The sequence below is a fragment of the Sebastes fasciatus genome, chromosome 13 (assembly GCF_043250625.1).
Source record: "Sebastes fasciatus isolate fSebFas1 chromosome 13, fSebFas1.pri, whole genome shotgun sequence".
Classification (NCBI taxonomy): Eukaryota; Metazoa; Chordata; class Actinopteri; order Perciformes; family Sebastidae; genus Sebastes; species Sebastes fasciatus.
In genome coordinates, this window is record NC_133807.1 from 12245312 (window position 1) to 12264362 (window position 19051).

The 19051-nt window shown below is 43.1% G+C and overlaps 2 protein-coding genes across 2 annotated transcripts; one reads left to right on the top strand and one right to left on the bottom strand.

Annotated features, from left to right (window-relative positions):
- The first annotated feature begins 325 nt into the window (after positions 1–325).
- Positions 326–7966, top strand: gsg1 (germ cell associated 1). Its single transcript, XM_074655529.1, has 5 exons — positions 326–716; positions 3212–3259; positions 3379–3543; positions 3645–3756; positions 5996–7966. Exons 1-5 carry the CDS (start codon positions 422–424, stop codon positions 6468–6470), a joined length of 1095 nt encoding a protein of 364 aa, XP_074511630.1. The 5' UTR covers positions 326–421; the 3' UTR covers positions 6471–7966.
- A 225-nt stretch (positions 7967–8191) lies between these two features.
- Positions 8192–13600, bottom strand: LOC141780351 (epithelial membrane protein 1). The gene is made up of 5 exons (XM_074655536.1): positions 13449–13600; positions 11540–11627; positions 10703–10811; positions 9701–9841; positions 8192–9612 (listed from the first exon to the last, which is right to left on the bottom strand). The coding sequence occupies exons 2-5, from the start codon at positions 11615–11617 to the stop codon at positions 9452–9454; spliced, it is 489 nt and encodes a 162-aa protein (XP_074511637.1). The 5' UTR covers positions 11618–11627; positions 13449–13600; the 3' UTR covers positions 8192–9451.
- Positions 13601–19051: the final 5451 nt, after the last annotated feature.

Sequence of the window (19051 nt, forward strand, 5' to 3'; positions counted from 1 at the left end):
GCAATTTTCACCTATTTTCCTCTGATTCAGCTGCCTGTCTTCGCCACCAATTACCAGTAGTGTGCTGATTTTCTGTCACAGTCTTTTTATTCTTTAAATGTGATTAGTCATGTAAAAACCGCCGGCTCCCCCGCAACCTTCTCTTCCAAACACCTCGCTAATCATCTCAGGCAATTGGGCAGAGAGCTGCTTCTCCTTGGAAACTAAGAACAAGCTGGGGATATTTTTAGTGACATGCAAGAGTGGAGGTGTACCTAAAGTCAAGTAGATTAACTCTGGAAAAACTTACATTTAGATATTCCCTTGTCAGACATTTAACATACAGTGCTGTTACTTTTTGAATATCTTTTGAATATTTGCACATCTGTCTCCATCCTTACTCATCCTCCACCAGCCCGAGCCCTCGTTTAATCCCTGCGTGATGGCGTTCCTGCAGCAGATACGCTCACCTCGCCTCTCCTTCATCCAGACGGTTATATCTCTCTTCATGGGTGGCATGGCCCTCATGTCCTCCTACTGGTGCTCGGGGAGCCAGAAGTTGCCCAAGCCTCTCTGCACGGCCACAAAGCACACCAACTGCATCCCCGTTCCCGGCGTGTCCCACTCCTCCGACGTCCAGTTCTCCTGGGAGACGGGGGACGACCGCTTCGTCTTCCCCGCCTTCCATATTGGCCTGTTCCTCATCTGCGAGGAAGACATCTACGCAGACGCATGGGGTAAGAGAGGAGAAATATGACATATTTAGAACATATTATTGATTTCCATGACATGTCTAAAAGGAGGAAATGTGTCTGAAAAGGTGAAGACGTGACGGAAAATAAATCCCCCTGTTCAATCAGCTGAAAATGAAACACCAGGAAGGTCAAAAGCCAATGTTGCAGACATTAAAAAAGCCCAGATGTGTCACTAGTGACCCTGAAAAAGGATTAAGCAGGCAGAGGAAATTAATAAATGAACGAACACAGGATTTGTAAGGCACACAGAAGCACGGAGAGACCTCAGTTATACATGTAGCCGTGTTTACAGAAAACAATCAGTATCATCGTGAGGGATTTCATAAGCTTGCCCCTGGTCATTTGTGCTGATCGGGTCATGTGTAGTGCAGGATATTCCCAAGGTGAGATAAGGATTGGCACAGAAACAGGAAGTGAACCAAACTAACTGTGGCACTAGTGCGACAGACAATGAAGTAGGTCACAGGAGGGGAGAGGCAATCCAAGGTGGTGGGATGAATTGAGGCCTCGGGTGTGTTAATTTGTATTTGTGTGTCTGAGCGAGTGTGTGTTTGGGTACGCGCTGCAGCCCAAAGAGGATTATCATCAGTGTGTGTTCTGCTGGTGGAGATTTAGACTTTAACAGCATGACTCAATTATGGATTAGAAACCCAGAGAGAGAAAGGTTAATAGGATTCACAAACATCGGCCGGGTTTTTTCACCGTCTCATTTGCGGCTGATTTGCAACTGATTTGAAGGATTGAGTTTGAATGATACTGAAGTTCAGCCAAAGGTTTTATCTAACTTATGTGGTCAGTTGTATAAATCAATAGGTAATGGTTGGCAGGGGTGAAAGCAAACACCAGTCCTCCTAATCTGCAGCTGCTGCTACAAGGGCTATACATGTCCTTCTTTGATGTATTAATGAATAGATTATTCATTATGTAATTCAAATATTCATGACTATTAAAATGTGTTATTTTTCTTGAATACTGTATTGTAGCTTAATTATTGATTAATTTAGTACGGTGGCCCTGAGAGCTCAATGCACTGCAGCTTAAGAAAACACATGCAAATAGACAAAACAAAGGCAAAAGGGGAAAATCAATTTCGATAACACACGCGCAGCATTCAGAAAACCAAATACAGAAACACGCTGCAAAAACTTGAAACACAACCGGATACAATGCATAACACAAACAAATAAAGAATGCATTTTTTCACAAACTTGACATTGGGTGTGTTTTCTCACTTTGCAGTGTTTTCCCTCATTTCTTTGTGCTTTGTCTGTTTGCTTCTGTTTTGTAAGTCACAGTGCGTTGAGCTTATGAGCCAATGTAATTTAGAGCCAAATACGGTACTCTGATTAATGCAGCTGTCATGTGAACACTTTGGTAAACAAGCCACAAAGAAGCTTAACCGACTGCAGAAACAGGTTTCTTTTTTTTAATGGCATCGCTTGCAGTGGAGGGGAAAAAAAACACATTTTGGGGATGAAAACAAAAAGCTTTTATGTTGAAATTTTAAAAATCACCAAAATGAAAAAAATACAGGAGATGCTTCTGAGTTTTTTTATAAAACCTCATCCCTCCAGACTTACACCAAACAGATCTTATAGGCAAATCTCCTATCAGTTTACTTCAAAGCATTTAAACATTATGCAAACTGTCACCTCAAACTGACCAATCTGACAACACATGCACAGCATTTAGAAAAAAAAACAAAGTGAGAAAACACAACCAAATACAGAAACTCGCTGCAAAAACATAAAGCATATCATAACCAAAATACAGTGTAATCAGACAAAACACAAGCAAATGAAGAAAACGTTTGCACCAACTTGACATTGGTTGTTTTCTCATTTTGCAGTGTCTCCTAATTGTTGCGCATGTGTTAAGTTGATGAAAACGTATTCTTCATTTGCTTGTGCCTTGTCTTGTTTGCATCTGTTTCCAAGCTTTCAGGGCCAAATACGTTACTCTGATTATTGCAGCTGTCATGTAAACACATTGGTAAACAAGCCCCAAAGAAGCTTAACCGACTGCAGAAACAGGTTGCCTCTATTTTTTTCTTTTTCTTCTCTTTTAATTGCACTGCTAGCAGTGGTGGCAAGAACACATTTTGGGGGTGAAAACAAAATACTTTCATGTTGAAATTAATGAGTGAAATGAAAGACAAAACACGCTGACAAAGTCTCATTTTGTGGTGCCGCTAAGAGTTTTCCCGCGGGCCCCATCCTTCCAGATTTATACCAAACACATCTCATAATCTCCCATCTGGTTACTTCAGGCCATGCGAACACTTTTCTGCTTATTCACACAGTAATTAGATTGCAGTGTTCATTTAAATGTACAATATATACTACCATATATGCACAGGCTGAACGATTATTGAATTCACTTCCTCTTGGAAATGGAAATACAATGTTGGTATAAAGCTAATGTATTTTACATTTTTGAGTTTATTACTACATTTACGTTTGTCTTTTGATTCCTAGAGGAGAAGTGTCGAGCGTTTTATACTCTGACTCCTGAATCTGAAAAAGGTAAATGAATTCATCACGTCCTCCTGCTTTTTTTCGTGGGCACTTTGCTCTCGCATTGATCGTTTAAAATCCAAACCTTCGTCTGTCTTTGTGCTCAGCCTCTTCTCCTCCCTCCACAGCAATGATGTGGCTGTCTCTATCGTTGGAGATCATGTATGTCGGTCTGCTGGTAATCAGCTGCACGCTGCTGTCCGTGCAGTTGTGTATCAGGGCCTGGTGCCCCTCCACGCAGCGCTGTGGCCAGCTGCTTAACTCTTTTGCTGCGGTCTTCACAGTCCTGGCAGGTACAGCGTTTTTTTTAGATGGCTAATTGAATCAGACTTTAATAACAACTTAGAACAACCAGTAACCAGTTTGGTATATCTCCTCCCTCTGTCCTTCACAGGTCTGCTGGGGATGGTGGGTCACATGATGTTCATGCAGGTGTTTCAGACCACTGCCTCAATGGGACAAGAAGACTTCAAGCCTCACAGCTACGGCTACTCCTGGGCGTTCTAGTGAGTTCATCAAACACGCTGTGCACTATTATCACACACACAGTGGGGCCTGATTGCAAAAGGATCCAGGCGTACTGAGATCCTCAGTATGTCCTACTGGAACATAGTGCACGAGGGTTTTGGTTGTGCATTTACTTAAAAAGCAAACATTAAAGGACCAATATGTAATGTATTTTCTGTAATAAATCATAAAATGACCATGATATGTCATCAGAGATTAAGGACACATGCTGCATTGAAATACTGGCTTCTCTGACAACAATGCTACAGCCAGTCTGTTCTCCTTTAAAATTTCCATTCCGGTCCGGAGCGTCGTGATCCCGTCCGCTGCCCATTTCGACACCCCCCCGTTGTCACATATGAAACAAATTGGCACACAAACGCAGACTTCTGCAGCCATGGAAACAAGCAAACAAACTGGATCAACAGAGATAACGTTAACGCAAGATTAAAAGCCTTAACAGCCTCGCGCACATCTCTCTTTGGTCCGTGTGCAGCTGGGTTATCAAGGCAGCAAGTATTTGAGACACACAGCCAGTGAGGTGATTCCGACTACTGCTGCTAACGCCGTCGTGTCTAGAAGGTAACCCTCAAATAGAGAAAACGTGCACTAACTGGTATCAGTCAAAGCAGAGGAGCGGCTGGGCCTCAGCTACAATTTGGACTGCTGTTACCCATTTTAAATGCTATCTGTCAGTGCTACATATTGTTCCTTTAAAGAGGACCTATTATGCTCATTTTCAGGTGCATACAGTACTTGTATTTTGGATTTCTACTAGAACATGTTTACATACCGACTGCTGCAGCACCTCTTTTCACCCTCTGTCTGAAACGCTCTGTTTGAGCTCCTTTTCAATGAGTCCATTTAAAATCCAAATTTCACAACTACAGCTTCTGCAGTGTTTTCGTGAATAAGGAACCGACAGCCCTGAAGGCATCACTCTGACATTCTTGAACAGTGTCACAAGAACATGGAGAAATCTATGTGTCTTCCTTCCTGCTTAAGTGATGATTCATTTAAACCCTGGCATGACAAAGGAATTAGAGAAGCGTTCTATATTTATATTTTTTAGTCAGTTGCAAGAAATCATATCATCCACCCATTAATTCAGATTTGTTCAAGTCCGTCACATGGTTCAGTCAAATAGAGGCTCTTTGCAAGAACCCAAATCTTCTAAAATCGAGTGTATACTGTACTTTACAGTAACAACTAACTACTGAACTGTATCCCTAAGTTATATAAAAGCCTGCTGGAGAGTATACCAGCAGTGGTAAATAATAAGTCTAATAAGTCTTTCTGTTTGAAATTCATAAACGCTCTTATATAAGGCAGAAACTCTCTCAACTTAAAACTACACTGAATATATTGTATTCCAGAAAAGCTGCACAGAATGAACTCTGACATGTTTTTGTGTCTGTAAAAAGCAGAAAGGGAACGTTTTTCATATGTTGCAGCGTTCACTCTCGTAAGCAGCCGTGACAGCGTGTGGTTTGTACATACCTTGAGAGTATGTGTGTGTGTCATCACGACAAAATGTGGTTCTGGAGAGCGGGGACCACCACAGAAGCTGTTTTGAGTATTTTGCCAGGTGTTTATATTTCTGTCTGTGGACAGATTTTATCAAAGCAATAAAATCTGCATCTGGAGTCAGAGTATAAAACGCTTAAGATGCATAACCGTGCAAGATGCAGTCAGAAAACTTTACAGTTGCGTAGTTGAGATCAAAATGAAGGCCGAGTTCGAAGATGGGTGTGGTCCGAGCAAGGGCACGGGAAGAAGGTCGGTAGGAAGTGGGGACACACACTTTACGCCCCTGGCCTGATTTGGCGTCGCAGCTGGTGTGATCCCATCGCAAGATCACTTTTTTTTATATTCCGCTATCACCTGGTTTGTGTCTACTTGGCACACGCAAATCAGATTCTTTGGACAAGTTCAAAAAGAAAAACAAACAGTTATCCCCCTGGACAAAATGTATTTTACCGTTGGATAGAAAAAAAGAGGATTTCTTGAAAGCCTCTGTTCTGTTCTGTGGTTTGAGGGTGTTTTTGCTTCTTGAAAAAAAAAGACAATCCTGCTCTTCCAGTTTTACAAGTTGTTGTATTTTCCCTCAAGTCAAACTCTGAATTGGCCCAATAGATATTTGGTTACACAACTTTTGCGCAGGTATGTAGAACACACAAAACAACAAGCAAACCACCTGCTTGTGATCCCCTTCCTGTTTCTGTCTGTCTCCATCAGTGTGGCCTGGTTTGCCTTCACTGTCTGCATGTCAGCCGGCGTCTCCACTCTGAACAACTACACCAAGAAGGTCCTGATGGTGGGGCCCAGACGTATGTCCAGCCTCAACGCTTGCAGCTTTAACTTCTCGGGGCTCCTGCCACCTTATTACACCCCCGCGAGCATAGCCATGACCCTGGCAGGTCCCCCGTCTCCCCCCCGGATCTCCCACTTGTCTCCCTACTACGATCCCCCGCCAGCAGCGTTGCTGGCCTCCAATTCGAGGCTAACGCACTCCCACTCCCTACCTCTCCCCCACTCCGACTCCTTCCCTCCTCCTCCCTCCCACCCTGCGCCTGCATCCCAGTTCCACCGCCTCTCGCTACCCTCTCCGTCTCCGTCTCCATCACCCAACCCGTCCTTCTCCGTCCACCTGACCGTGCCAGGACACCAGGAGGACCATTACGGGCCAGAGGACGACTACGGCCCACTTTGAACTACTGCATATATCCAGATTGTTCTGTGACTAGAGGACCTGCGCCTGTCTTGGTGAAGCAGTTTAATGTTTGTTATGGTCAGATTTTACATAGTCAGCAGTTCAGTGACCCGATGAATCAGCTTTGATCATAATCACGAAGGGAAGGGTAAATGCAGAGATCAGTATTGTAAACTGAATATGGTACAGAAACGCTTCATAAACTCTATTATTTGAAAAAAAATCGTACTAAAACTATTTGCAATTGTCATAGTTTAAAGGTGCTCTATACGATACCCAGAGCATTAATATAGCAGCAAACAACTGTTTGTTATGTAAAGATATAGAGGAGTAATGTCTACCTGAGCAGAGAATGAAGTCTGAGCTTCTCCATGTTTTGTTGACATATTCGGGCCGGCTGCACATGCTTTTAGTGCATGTTAGTGCATGTGAGCGTGGCCCACTGGCTAGCTCATGACCGCTGCTCTGCACTCATACGGCGGTTACAGTTGATAACCCCGTCCCGACCGACGGTGCAATTGCGGAAGCGTAGCGTCCACCCTCCGATTCCCCCCCCAGCTTAACACTGTTAGCTCTGTCAGCACAGTTGTCGTAGTTTTCACTCTTAACGCTGTTAGCACCAAAGAGTATAGAAGCAAAGAGATGAAACTCTGATGCTTGTTTGACAACAGCTGCTAGATGGTGCCGCGGTAGGGCTGCCGCTATTTTGGACTGAAACGCCAATGAGCCCGTGGCCATGGATGTATAAAGAGACGTTTGTAAATCAGAGGATATTTTTTTAAAGTACATCAACTTCCCAGTGCAAACACTTAAATAGCATGATAGCATAATGAACGTGCATCAGACCTACGGGACTGCACCGCCCTGCACGCTAATATGACATATATGGTTCTGCCAGCCTCCTGCTAGCTGTATGTGACTGTAATAATGGATATATTGGCTGTAATTCATCACTTTTATCATCTTATAATACACCCATGGGCTGTATGCTGTAAGCCTGTACCGTGTTGGATGTATTAACGTCTCTGTTCCCAAACAACCGGCTATCGGCCAATAGCTAGTAGAGATAGTAGCACGACATAAACAGAATTTAATGTAGTTGTAGGCTATTTACTAACACACAGGGCAAAAGCACAGGACACAACCTCTTATACATCCATGGTTTCTGACATCCATTTTGGAGGTCCGAAAAATTTGTGTGCTGGATTTTTCTAACTTCCATTTATGTCCATCGCTCACTTTATGCTCCTCTGGGAGGCGGCCGGGCAAAAACATTTTTGCAGATGTTTTACTGGTTGTCACTTTCAGTCCAAAATGGCGGAAGCGTAGCTTTGCTGCTGGGCGCTGATGTTGCAATGGAACGACCAATTGGCTTTCACTTCTTATCAATACACATTCTTTGTTAGCTCCGTTAGCTGCGAGCCGCCGGCTCAGCCGTCGCCATGTTGAGAGCCGTGCGGAGGCAATAGATATGCTCCCAGTCTTGCATTTAGCACCTTTAAACAGTAGATGTTGGTTTGGCTAATGCACAAAATTTTAATAAATTGGATCATCAGACTGCTGGCTGTTTGAAACATTTTACTGTTTTTTGTCTGCAAAGCCTCAAATGAAAAACAATCATTCTAATAAAGTAGCCAATAGAATATAATTAAACACATTTACAACTACTCTTCAATTCTTATGAAAACTATCGGGGGAAAAACAAGAAATAACTTCAATAATTGGTTGGAAGTCAAGTTTTAATATTGTAAAAGTCATTGTCATTGCCATCCATAATGAGAAATAACAGTAGCAAAAATAAAACAACATCAGACATACAGAGCATTATGGGAAACAAAACATATTTACATAGTATATCTCACGCTTCAAGAGTCAAGGCAGGTGCCTTTCTGTCACACTGGGCGGAAACAGAGCAGATGTTACCGGTATATGGTTGGATTAACAGTCAGACAAGTTATTTGATTAGTGGATTTAGGTAAAAAGGCAAGTTTCATACATACTAGTGGAACTCAAAATCTTTAATATATTGGTGTGTTTGCTGCATTTCTCATGGACAGAACAGAAAATAATTTTAAGTCCCGCTAGTTTGGGGTTCATTACTTTTACCTATTTTCAAAAAAGCTTTGTATCAACTGTCAGGACAGTAATGTAGTGTAAGAGTTCGTATATGATTTGGCATTGCACTTCCTCGCTTATACCAGTTTGATGTCAAATAATTACAAAACTCAGCTGTATTATTTGACTGATTTTATATCATCACATTGTCTTATCATTAGATTACACACAAATCTGCAACAGGCAACATATGAATGAACTTTTGAACAGATTTTTGAGACTTCAAACAGGCACAGCTTTGCTGATCGATGCCATCACGCTGTTTAATTAGTGGCACGTTATATAAAGTAAGACCAGAGCAGATAAATGAAATAGAATTGATGAAACTAACAATAAAATAACGAGAACAAAATAATAAACTCCCCCTTTTTATCCAACACTCATATCCATATGTAAATGTACATTACAACAACAACAAAAGGACCACACATTTTACTCTTCAACCTGCTTTTGTTAAAAGCCAGAATATTGATAGATCTTAATTTATCATAGCATCTTATATCATAAGGCAAATTTGTTCAGTTAACAACAAAAATATTCTTAATCTTTAGATGCCTCAGAAATCCAGCCCAAACTCTGGGTTGAAAATACACTCAAATACAACTGTGATTGATTGAGTTTGCCTTTTACTTCAGAAATACCCAAAACACTCCTGACAATCTGACAGCGGACTCAATTAAACACGAGTACATATTTGAGAGGATCAACAGGTCGGCTATATCTGTAGCTGAACATACACTAGCAGCTCAAATCTGATGTATATAAACACTGTTTACACCACCTATAACTAAAACCAGATTTCAGCTGAAAGAGTAGATCCAGCCAAAGGATTTTGGGCTGGTTGGAGTCTAGCACTAGTGTCCTTCTCACGCTGTCTTCTTGCGTAGCACAAAGTAAATGATGGAAGAGATGAACGTTAAGGCGAAGGAGATCCACGCCAGGATGTAGCAGTGACCGTACCAGCCTTGGGCTCCCTCAAGGTGGAAGCGGTCTGTGTAGATGGAGGCTGCGATCATGATGCATAGGCCTGGAGGGGAAGGAGATGTGGACGTCAGAGAGGGGGCAGAGGAAGAGAGAAATGAAGAGTAGTGAAGATACAAAACAAAGATACTCACAGGCGAGGAGCTGAAAGACGCCGGAGATGGTGAACCTCTGTCCTTTCTCGAGGGTGAAGAGCTGAGCCACAAACACAAAGATGCCCAGGATGGAGAATATACAAGCGAGCACTGAGCTGGCCTGCACCGCCTGGAGGTAATCTGTAGGGGGAGACAGAGAGAGCAACACAATGAAGACGATGTGCTAAACGTCACACTGACACACCCAGGAAACTGTAATGCTGAAAAATGCTGAAAGCTGAATGGCAGGAATGATGCACCCCAAATGTTTTGGTATTTTAAAACATGCTGATTATGACGCTGTGTAAAGACAAACAACAACTCTGTATGTTTTCAAGGTCTAAAGTTGTAATTACAGTACAACCAAAACTATACCCCTCACTATACATCAGCATACATGAGGTTCAGGAGATAAACACAAGTCATCACTTGCAGCTTTGCTGCACAATTTGATCTCTTGGTGTTACATGGCAGCATCGTTTTGAGCTATAACCGTCTTAATTTGAAATGCAAAAAAATTAATTTGGATAACTGCAACCCCATTGCGTGTCCCCAATTAATTTACATGCACATGTTGTGGAAAGATGCCAGAAGAAATGGCGCCACAGCTACATGCTTGTACAGGTTTTTTGGCATCACTTAAAGGTTTGTATTTATAGCGTAGAAAAAAGGTGATGTCACGTACTTCTGTGCATCAATCAGGATTTGAGATATAGTATCATTTAATAAATGATACCAAAAGATATCTTTTTAACTTTGATCGTGGACATTTAGGAATGAACACTTTTTTTCAGGGGCTCTAATGAAATGCGGTTATTTCAGCCACTGGTGTCAAATAAAGGCGGTACAGTTGTAAAGTGTGGCAGAAAATTGATGAAACGTTGTAGGCAAACATTGTTTTTTATTGGGAATTAAATATGACTTTGTTGAAGTGTTGTATGCGTGCAAACAGGTTCTCCTGACTCGGCTTTTTTTGCATCATGGGCGGTGTGTTTGGCTTACCCTGTGGGTAGTGTGAACCCGTGGGAAGGTCGGTGTAGTTCCACACTCCGGCTTTATTGATCCACTGGGCCCACACATCAGTGGAGATGGTGTCGGTCATCCACCAGGCCTGAGGGGAAGGGCAGAGCGACAGCATTTTACATTTGAAATGTTTTGACTTTCGTTGCAGCGGTTGCATAAATGTGTTCCTACATGCTGAAGGAAAGTTAATGAATCAATATTGGGGGACAGAGAGAAGAAATGAGGAGAACTCAAAGCAGGAGAGTGCGTAAACATAGCTGTGTGTGTTCACCCTGTGTTCTGACATGCATTCGGGGGCAGCTGCAAGCAAAACGGAGGGAGGAATGCACATCCCCCTGTCACTGAGGCATTCCACAGGTCTCACTCTGGTATGCAGCGCTCACCACAACACCGGCAAGAATCTGACATATTTACATGTGTATGCGCACCGTCTGACTGACACCTCGCCTGCAGTGTAAACGCACTCAGTGGCACAGGGTGACGACACCGTGGCCGGCCCCATCTGTCACCCAGAAATGTCAAATATGAGGCCCTGAGAAGAACAGCGGACCATTGACAGAGAAGGAATGAGGGCCTCGAGTGAAGCGAGCAGCCAATCACTCATAAGTCTTGACTCTCTGCTGTCTGTCAGCGTGCCAGGAGATGTACACATAACTCCTCAGCTCTGTCACTTTAACACTCAAACTAGGGAGGAAACTAGGGAGGAAGTTAGGGATTATGCAGGGACGACTACGCCTCGAGGCTGCGAGGAGCCTGTGTAGCGCCGCGTCGTGCAGGTGTGCGCAAATAAGAAACGCAGCGAAGAGATGTACTTACATTGTCAATGGTGGCCACCAGGAGGAGGATGATGCCTAAGATGTGAAGGACAAAGATGCCAGCTAGGAGGATCAGCATGATGACGGTCCTGGAGAGAGAGAGAGAGAAGCACAAGAGGAAACTTGTTAAACCACTTTCCACCCTTCATCATGCAGGATGAATATAACTGGAGGGCTAACTCATACTCAACTTAAAAAGACACACACACACACACACTGAGCAGATTGGCAGCTACTATGAGCAGAAAGCATCAAAAGTTGCCAATAACAAAGGCTGCACACTTCCTGCCCGGTTTCAGAAAGGCAGCCATTAATGACAGCTCACACACACACACACACACACACACACACACACACACACACACACACACACACACGCACACACACATCTTCATAAACACACTCAGAGCAGCAACGCAATGCCAAAACCTGGCACCCACTCAGGGTGTGGCTTCACAACTGCTAATTACTTTTGAGTTACAGCTAACGCAGTTGAAATGCCTGCAAATAGGCGGCGAGATAATGTTCCTATCGAGATTCAGAGGTGTTGATGTGTGGTGTACTTGTTCAGTTAAGATCAGTAAACAAAATCAGTTGGGCAGACAGATAAGTCTTGGTAAAGAGAGAGAGTGTGTGTGTGTGTTTAGGAGGGAAGCTCATGGCGGGCAGATGAGTTTGGGCTTGTCTTGTAGCTTCCAAGATCCCGCCACTCCTTAAAATAACTGTAGAGAATACCTGCTATCCTAGCAGCCTCTCTGGCCCACGCCCGATCCCCCTGGTTTGAATTACGACGCACTATTACACACCGTAACCCCAAAACACTATAAAAACCTTCTCCTCTCCACTGTTCCTTAGGCCTCTTTACTATAACTGCAATGGTTCTAACTTCCCTGCTCCCTCCACAGGTGGTTCTGCCCTGACATATCACAGAGTTGATCTGTTTATTTTGGTAGCGTTCTTACTTGTGTGTAAACTATCTGCGGTACCGGGTCCGCACTGGGTGTGAACAGAGGAAGAGGCACATCTGGAATGTGCTGGTTCTCTGCACGGTAAAAGGAGTGGTCAAGGGCTGGGTCCACACACACACACACACACACACACACACGCACATACTCGCCAGCTCACTCGCACGCAAACCACACACAAATATACAGACACTGGCTACGCTGGGACATATGCGATCACTGCCTGGCACATCTTTGCAAATATTCCCAACCTTTCATCTGCTTCACAAGGATGTGAAAGTGTTTTAATATTTGTACAGACTTCTACCAGATGGCTGAACTTTAATGAACAACTTCTGGACGGAAACAAATACAAAGCGAAGTTAAATGCTCAGCAGTTTCTTTAATATGAAACACACTCGTGGAATAATTTGACCAGACGTTTTTCCAAACTCTTCAAAAACAAGACGTGTCAGCTGCTTGCTGCTGGGATTTTTACATCTGGCCTGGCTGTGGCATATTTTCCATTACGCAAAATGGAACAAGTGAAGCTGAGGCTAGATTTGAAGAATGCTAATAATCCATTTGAAAAGTAGTCCTGTGCCTTTTAAAAACACAATTTGCATTCAAACTAGTCACTTTAGCATTGCTACAGGAACTGGACACATCTGGAAAACGGCACACCTGGCCAGTACAGAGGGAGTTACAGTAATTCAGTAGCAAAGTTGCCTGAGAAGTTGAACAGGTATGGGGGAGGTACACACACACACACACACACACACACACACACAGACACACACCTGCCTTTACTTAGCAGTAGTTTTTCTTGACTAAAGATGGAAAATACTGAAACAAACGTGCAGAACTCCTATTAAAAAAACACTCTTTTATCATTCTGAAGCATCTATAGAGAAGTGAGACATGCAGAGGGATGCAAAAAGTATAAGAAGAAGAACTTTGACTTACTGTTTGATGGCTGTGTGTCTCTTCAAGTCTAATTCCTCCTGCTCTCAGGGTTACTAATTTCAGACTCAGAGTCTAAATGCACAAACACTAGGAACTACTACCGCCCACTTTTACCCAGCCCTCTTTTTAAGTCCACACCCAGCCCAGACAAGCCTCTGGCTGCCTTGATCACATAACCTCTGCCTCTTTTTCCCCTCCTCCCACTCTACTCTTTGCTCCATGTCCCACCCTCCTCTTCTTTCTGTTTACTTTACACACACATGCAACAGCTCAGCCACTGTTTCCACAACTTTTGTGGGCAGGCGATATATATTTTTCCTATTGTGTTGGCTGTCTCATGTCTTTGTCACCCTGCTGCTGCTGGTGATATTTTTTCTCTGGTCGTGCAACTGATGACTCACTGATGTTTGAGGGGGGAACTCCCATAACATTTAACATTATTGACAATGATACTCCGCATGCTGCCATGGCGACAGACTCGAAGCAGCCCCTGCCCTAATCGCAATCACATCGTTGCTGTTGTGTATATAAACAAACAGTCAGAGCTGCGTAAAGACAGGCACGCACAAACATTAAGTGTAGTGTTTCTTCCTGATCACCGCCCTCCTTCTTTTCCCGCTTTTGTTACAGAGGAAGGAGTTTCAGGATGAAGGAATGTTGTTGGTTGCGAGAGAGAAGGAGGTGGGCAAATGAGTGCAAGTCGTAGCTTGAGTGAGGGAGAAGGAGGGAAGAGGAGGGAGGGAATGAGAATGGAGGGAAGACATGAAGGCGATGAGAGAGGAATTTAAAGGGGGGTTGTGGAGACATTTCACACTGCTGCAAGTTCATTAATTATTACTCCCCATCATTGTTTCATAGCTGGTTTTGATTGATTTGGTCCTAATGGTTCCAACGAGTCAAAAGTCATCTGCTCCTTGAACAGATCACATGCGTTTCGTTTAGTTTGAGGGTCTGTCTGAGACTTAATCTAATAATATCACAACACATAATAACGCATAATAACGTTTGTTTGTTCGTCATAGAGCTCATTGATTGCAAAATGTGGTTCCTGTGGTAAAATCACTGACATCAATGGGACGGAGTGTAAATGCCAGAGCCTCATCGCTACCCATAACTAATAAGTGTCCCATAAAGTATCATCAGGCACGCTGGAGTAAAAAAAATACTGTTGTCCTCAGAGAACTAGGCCAAAGGGGTGGTGTCTCACAACAGGCTCAGATATGACAATCTTTGTATGTTGTGTATACATTTAGAATTTTTAAAAACTAATTCACAACACAGTTTAGTATAAGCACACCAGGTTTAACTAGATTTTTTTTTTTATATAGTTTTACGAAGTGGTTTGATTTTAAAACGGTTGTAAAGGTTTTGGGCGTGGAGTCCATAAATAATTGGGAAAAAACAAGTTTGTTCAGCGTTCAGCAATGATACTTGAAAAACTAGAAAAGCTAGATTTACTGAAGAAAATGTACATGTCCTCACTGCTTAAAGCGTGCAGTTAAAACATTTCAAATGCTAAAATACTGAAGTTAAAGTGGCAGTAGAAATACAATTACTGAAACGGAAGTTGGAATGGAAGCATGGAAAGAAGTATAAATGTCAGTATATGTGTAAACACTAAATGACGTATTTGCAATTCCACTTGTAGTTGCTTTTCTTAATGTGAAATATGTGTGTGAGTGTGTCCATACTTAAAGGTGCTAAATGCGAGATTGGGAGTGTTTCTATTGCCTCTGCACGGCTCTCAACATGGCGACGGCTGAGCCTCGTAGCTAACGTAGCTAACGATGCTAACACCCACCAACCGTATCACCGCGCAGAAGGAAGCACGTATCTATACTCGATACTGCTAGCTCACCTAGCACCACTGAACTAGCTAACGTTACAGCTCAGCCGAGGAGGAACCATTAATGTTTACATCTCGCGAGCCTCTCGTCCATGAGTAGACACACGCTTCCTTCTGCACGGTTGGAGGGTGTAGTTTGGTAGAAAGAAAGTGAAACTGCTCATAACAAGATCTGTGGAATATCTTGAGTAACCAGGTCATGATTTCCGGAAAGAGACATTGCTGTTGAGTTATTCAAATGCATATTTTCGGCGCTTTGAGCACCACAAGCTGAGAGCCATATAGTTTCATTATAATGGAGAGAAGGCAGATATCTCTACGGCCGATATCGCCAACACCAAAACAACCTAGATTGATAAATAGCACTACCGGTAAGAGGAATATATATATAATTTAGATTTTAGATTTTTGGGGTGAACTGTCCCTTTAAACTGTAATGTTTACTCTTGTACACAGGTCTCTCTTGAGCAAGAGATCATGATCTCTGCCAGTTTAAATACAAAAATATGCACTTTCGTGCCAGGACACCGTTGGGGTCCTGGCACTTTCGTGCTCGGGCCCTAATGATAACGATACAAATATGAGAATGTGAAAGCGAGTGAGCTATTAAAAGTCAGGGCAGGAAAGTCAGATACACACAAGTAGACAAAAATACTCTGGGTGTGGACTGGGAGACTGAGGTCACTTGTTTGCCTCTGGTGAGTATAAAAATATGCAGATACACCAGTAGAAGTCTGAGTCAAAGGCTCAGCAGAGCACCTGGTCAGTATCATGTCAGGCCGCCTCAGCCTCAGGTATGAGCCAGCAGGATAATAACAGGCTTCAGAGGTGATGATTTACCTGCCAATACAGCGACCTTGAAAAGCAGCAGAGCCTGCCCGAGTTTATAGCGAGGCTACTTGTGTGGTTACGTTCTGCTGTTGTCATGAGGCTACATGCACATAAAAACGCTATGGCCTGACCTCTTTTCTAGGAATGAAACCAAGGCTCTTGTCCTTTTGTGAAAGATGAATAATGTGTGTTTTAATGTGGTTGTCATGGAAAATAACCTTTCTCATATGTAGAGAGAGGGACTCAGGAAACTGGAATGCTAAACATCGCCAGAGCTGAAATGTGGAACTAAATGAAGCCTCTGCCATGGTAACACTTCTGCGACTTATGCACATCACCGATTTCCATGACAACACTATCACAGTACACACCAGAGTAAAAATACTATGCGCCCACGTTACTGAGTATTCATCCATTACGCTTCACAAGTCTGAATTTCACATGCCACACCTTGATCACACTACTTAACGTCCCGAGTGCCCCACCCAAATCCCTATGGGAAAGAATGTCAGTCCACTGATATTTTGAAGTTCAAGTTGGGGATACAGTTGTCTTATCTCGTCAAAATCTACACAACATCTACTACACGTAGCCAAAAACAGCTCCACCCTAGCCAACTGACAACTCCCTCCATGCAGGCGAGGATGGTGCATGGGATCATTTCAGGACCCTTTTTTTTTAAATGATACATCTTCAACCACAACGGTGACACACGACATGTATATGATACCGAGTATAGAAAAACACAAGAGCGTCTAACTGAGAAAAAGAGAGAAGTGAGAATGTGGTTGGACCTGATTCGGCTCTGGGCGTGTTGACCCCACCTTGTAAGTGAGGTAAGCCAAGGCTTGTATGTACCATACAGTGTGATACGGCACTCCCTCCTCCTGCCTGTTCCACACAGCACAACTTGAGAGTTATTCAGAAAAATACATGCCTGTGGAGTATAAAAAAAAAGAGTTATGCAAGAAACGTGCTTTTTTTCACTTCTTGGTGTATTTTTGGGAGAGGAAATGCCATGAGTCATGCATCAGTCTGTTATCATTTCTCAGAGTAAAAACCGAGTTGTTTGACGCCAACGTCTACTGTATGTATCGGGGGAGGAGGCGGGGCAGGAGCTTAGCCGCAACACGTTTTTTTGAGATCCAAACACAAGTTGACAAATCACATGCCTGTGTAACTGCTGGAGGAGACCAATGGGGCTGCTTGCTCAACAATCAGCCCTTTGTCGCGCAGCCAATGCTGATCAGTACCGGAAAAACCAGAGTCCTAACAGATCATAACAGTTGTGATATTGTCTGATCTGTTAAGTGTTGTGTGCACAAGAGTTAATACTGGTTCCTTTAAATCCTTTCTCAGGGATTGCTGGTTCAGGGTGGTTCTGTGAGTTCAAGTGGACCGTTAACTATACACTGTGGGGTCATTAAAGAGCTGCCATTCAAAAAATGGACTGAAAAACACTTTGACATTTGCGGAAAATGATTTATGTGGCCTATCAAGCGGGCAATTGCTGTGACTTTTCCAACATCCTCGACAATCTGAGTCTCACATTCTTAATTACTGGTCGTTGTTTGACATTCATCTCTTGTTAAATTGCCCTGAAAAAAAGCCAGCTAAATGCCAAAAAATATAAATTAAATAGGCAAACAAGGCCTATAGAAAGACAGATCGCGTTTATATTTGGTTGAGTAATATCAAAAATCCTTTGATTGGGTGTTTGCGAGGAGTCTCAGCGAGGGAGTATTTCAACACGACTGTGTGAAACAAAGCCGGCAGAGCGGTGCCTACATGCCAGGGGAGTGAGCCTGACCACAGCTAAGTCACTGCTGCTTTACACAATAGTAAAGCTCTCTGTCTCTGTGGTTGACTGTCTCCCTTCTGCTCATTCCTTCTCTGTCTTACACAATGTCGCGCCCTGCCCTGAGATTTCTAAACTCCTATTTTAAAAAACAGCTCCGAGTGTATGTTTACAGGATTTGCAGGGGTAATTTAAAAGACTTTAGGCGTGAGGGTTCTTTTGAATGAGGCAGAGCAAACACAAGGGCCAGTGTCGGACGTTTTTTTGTGTTGTAACTACCTCACCCCCAGGCTGTTGATTAATTGGAGAAGTCGACCATTTCCCTCGCCCCTGCCTCCAGTGTCACCGAGCCGGTTTTGTATGATGATGGGCGGCTACAGCACAGTAATGTCAGTCAATCTCGAACACACACACACTCACGCGCATACCTACATACATTTACACATCATCTTCTATCTCCAAAAGAAGCAACACATGGCCCCAGTTTCTAGGAAAAAAAAAAACATGCATATTGTAGGCTGTGTACGTACTGCAAACTCATCATTCTCTAAGGGAGTGACACATTGCCACATGCAGGGGAGAAACAACAACACAAACACTCAGAGCTTCCTTCCACACTGTCCTGCTCTCAGGAGTGAGATGATCATTCATTTTCCAGTCCCTGCTGTGGCCCTGTGTCAAACAATAACTTGTTATTTGAAGGCGACCTCAGCCTCAGTCCATCAGTAAGGAAATAAAGTTGTTGTACGTGCATATTCAAAAAATTAGTGTTAAGTTGTGGATGAACAGGCAGCATGGCAACGCTAACCAGGCAAAAAGCACAGGTTCAATTTAGCATTATAATGACCTACAGTTTTATGTTTTAAATACCCATTACATTGTATATGATGTTCCACAGGGTTCAATCCTTGGTCCACTCCTTTTTTAATTAAACATGCTTCCACTCAGCCATATTATACAGCAACACAGTGTCAATTTTGATAGCTATGCGGACGACACACTTCGCTAGCACTCGCAGTAGGTGCTACAGAGCACTGTACACCAAAACAACCGGACATAAGAACAGTTTCTTTCAGAACCCATCACTCTGATGAGCAGTTAAATGTTCTCTATACGATATCCAGAGCA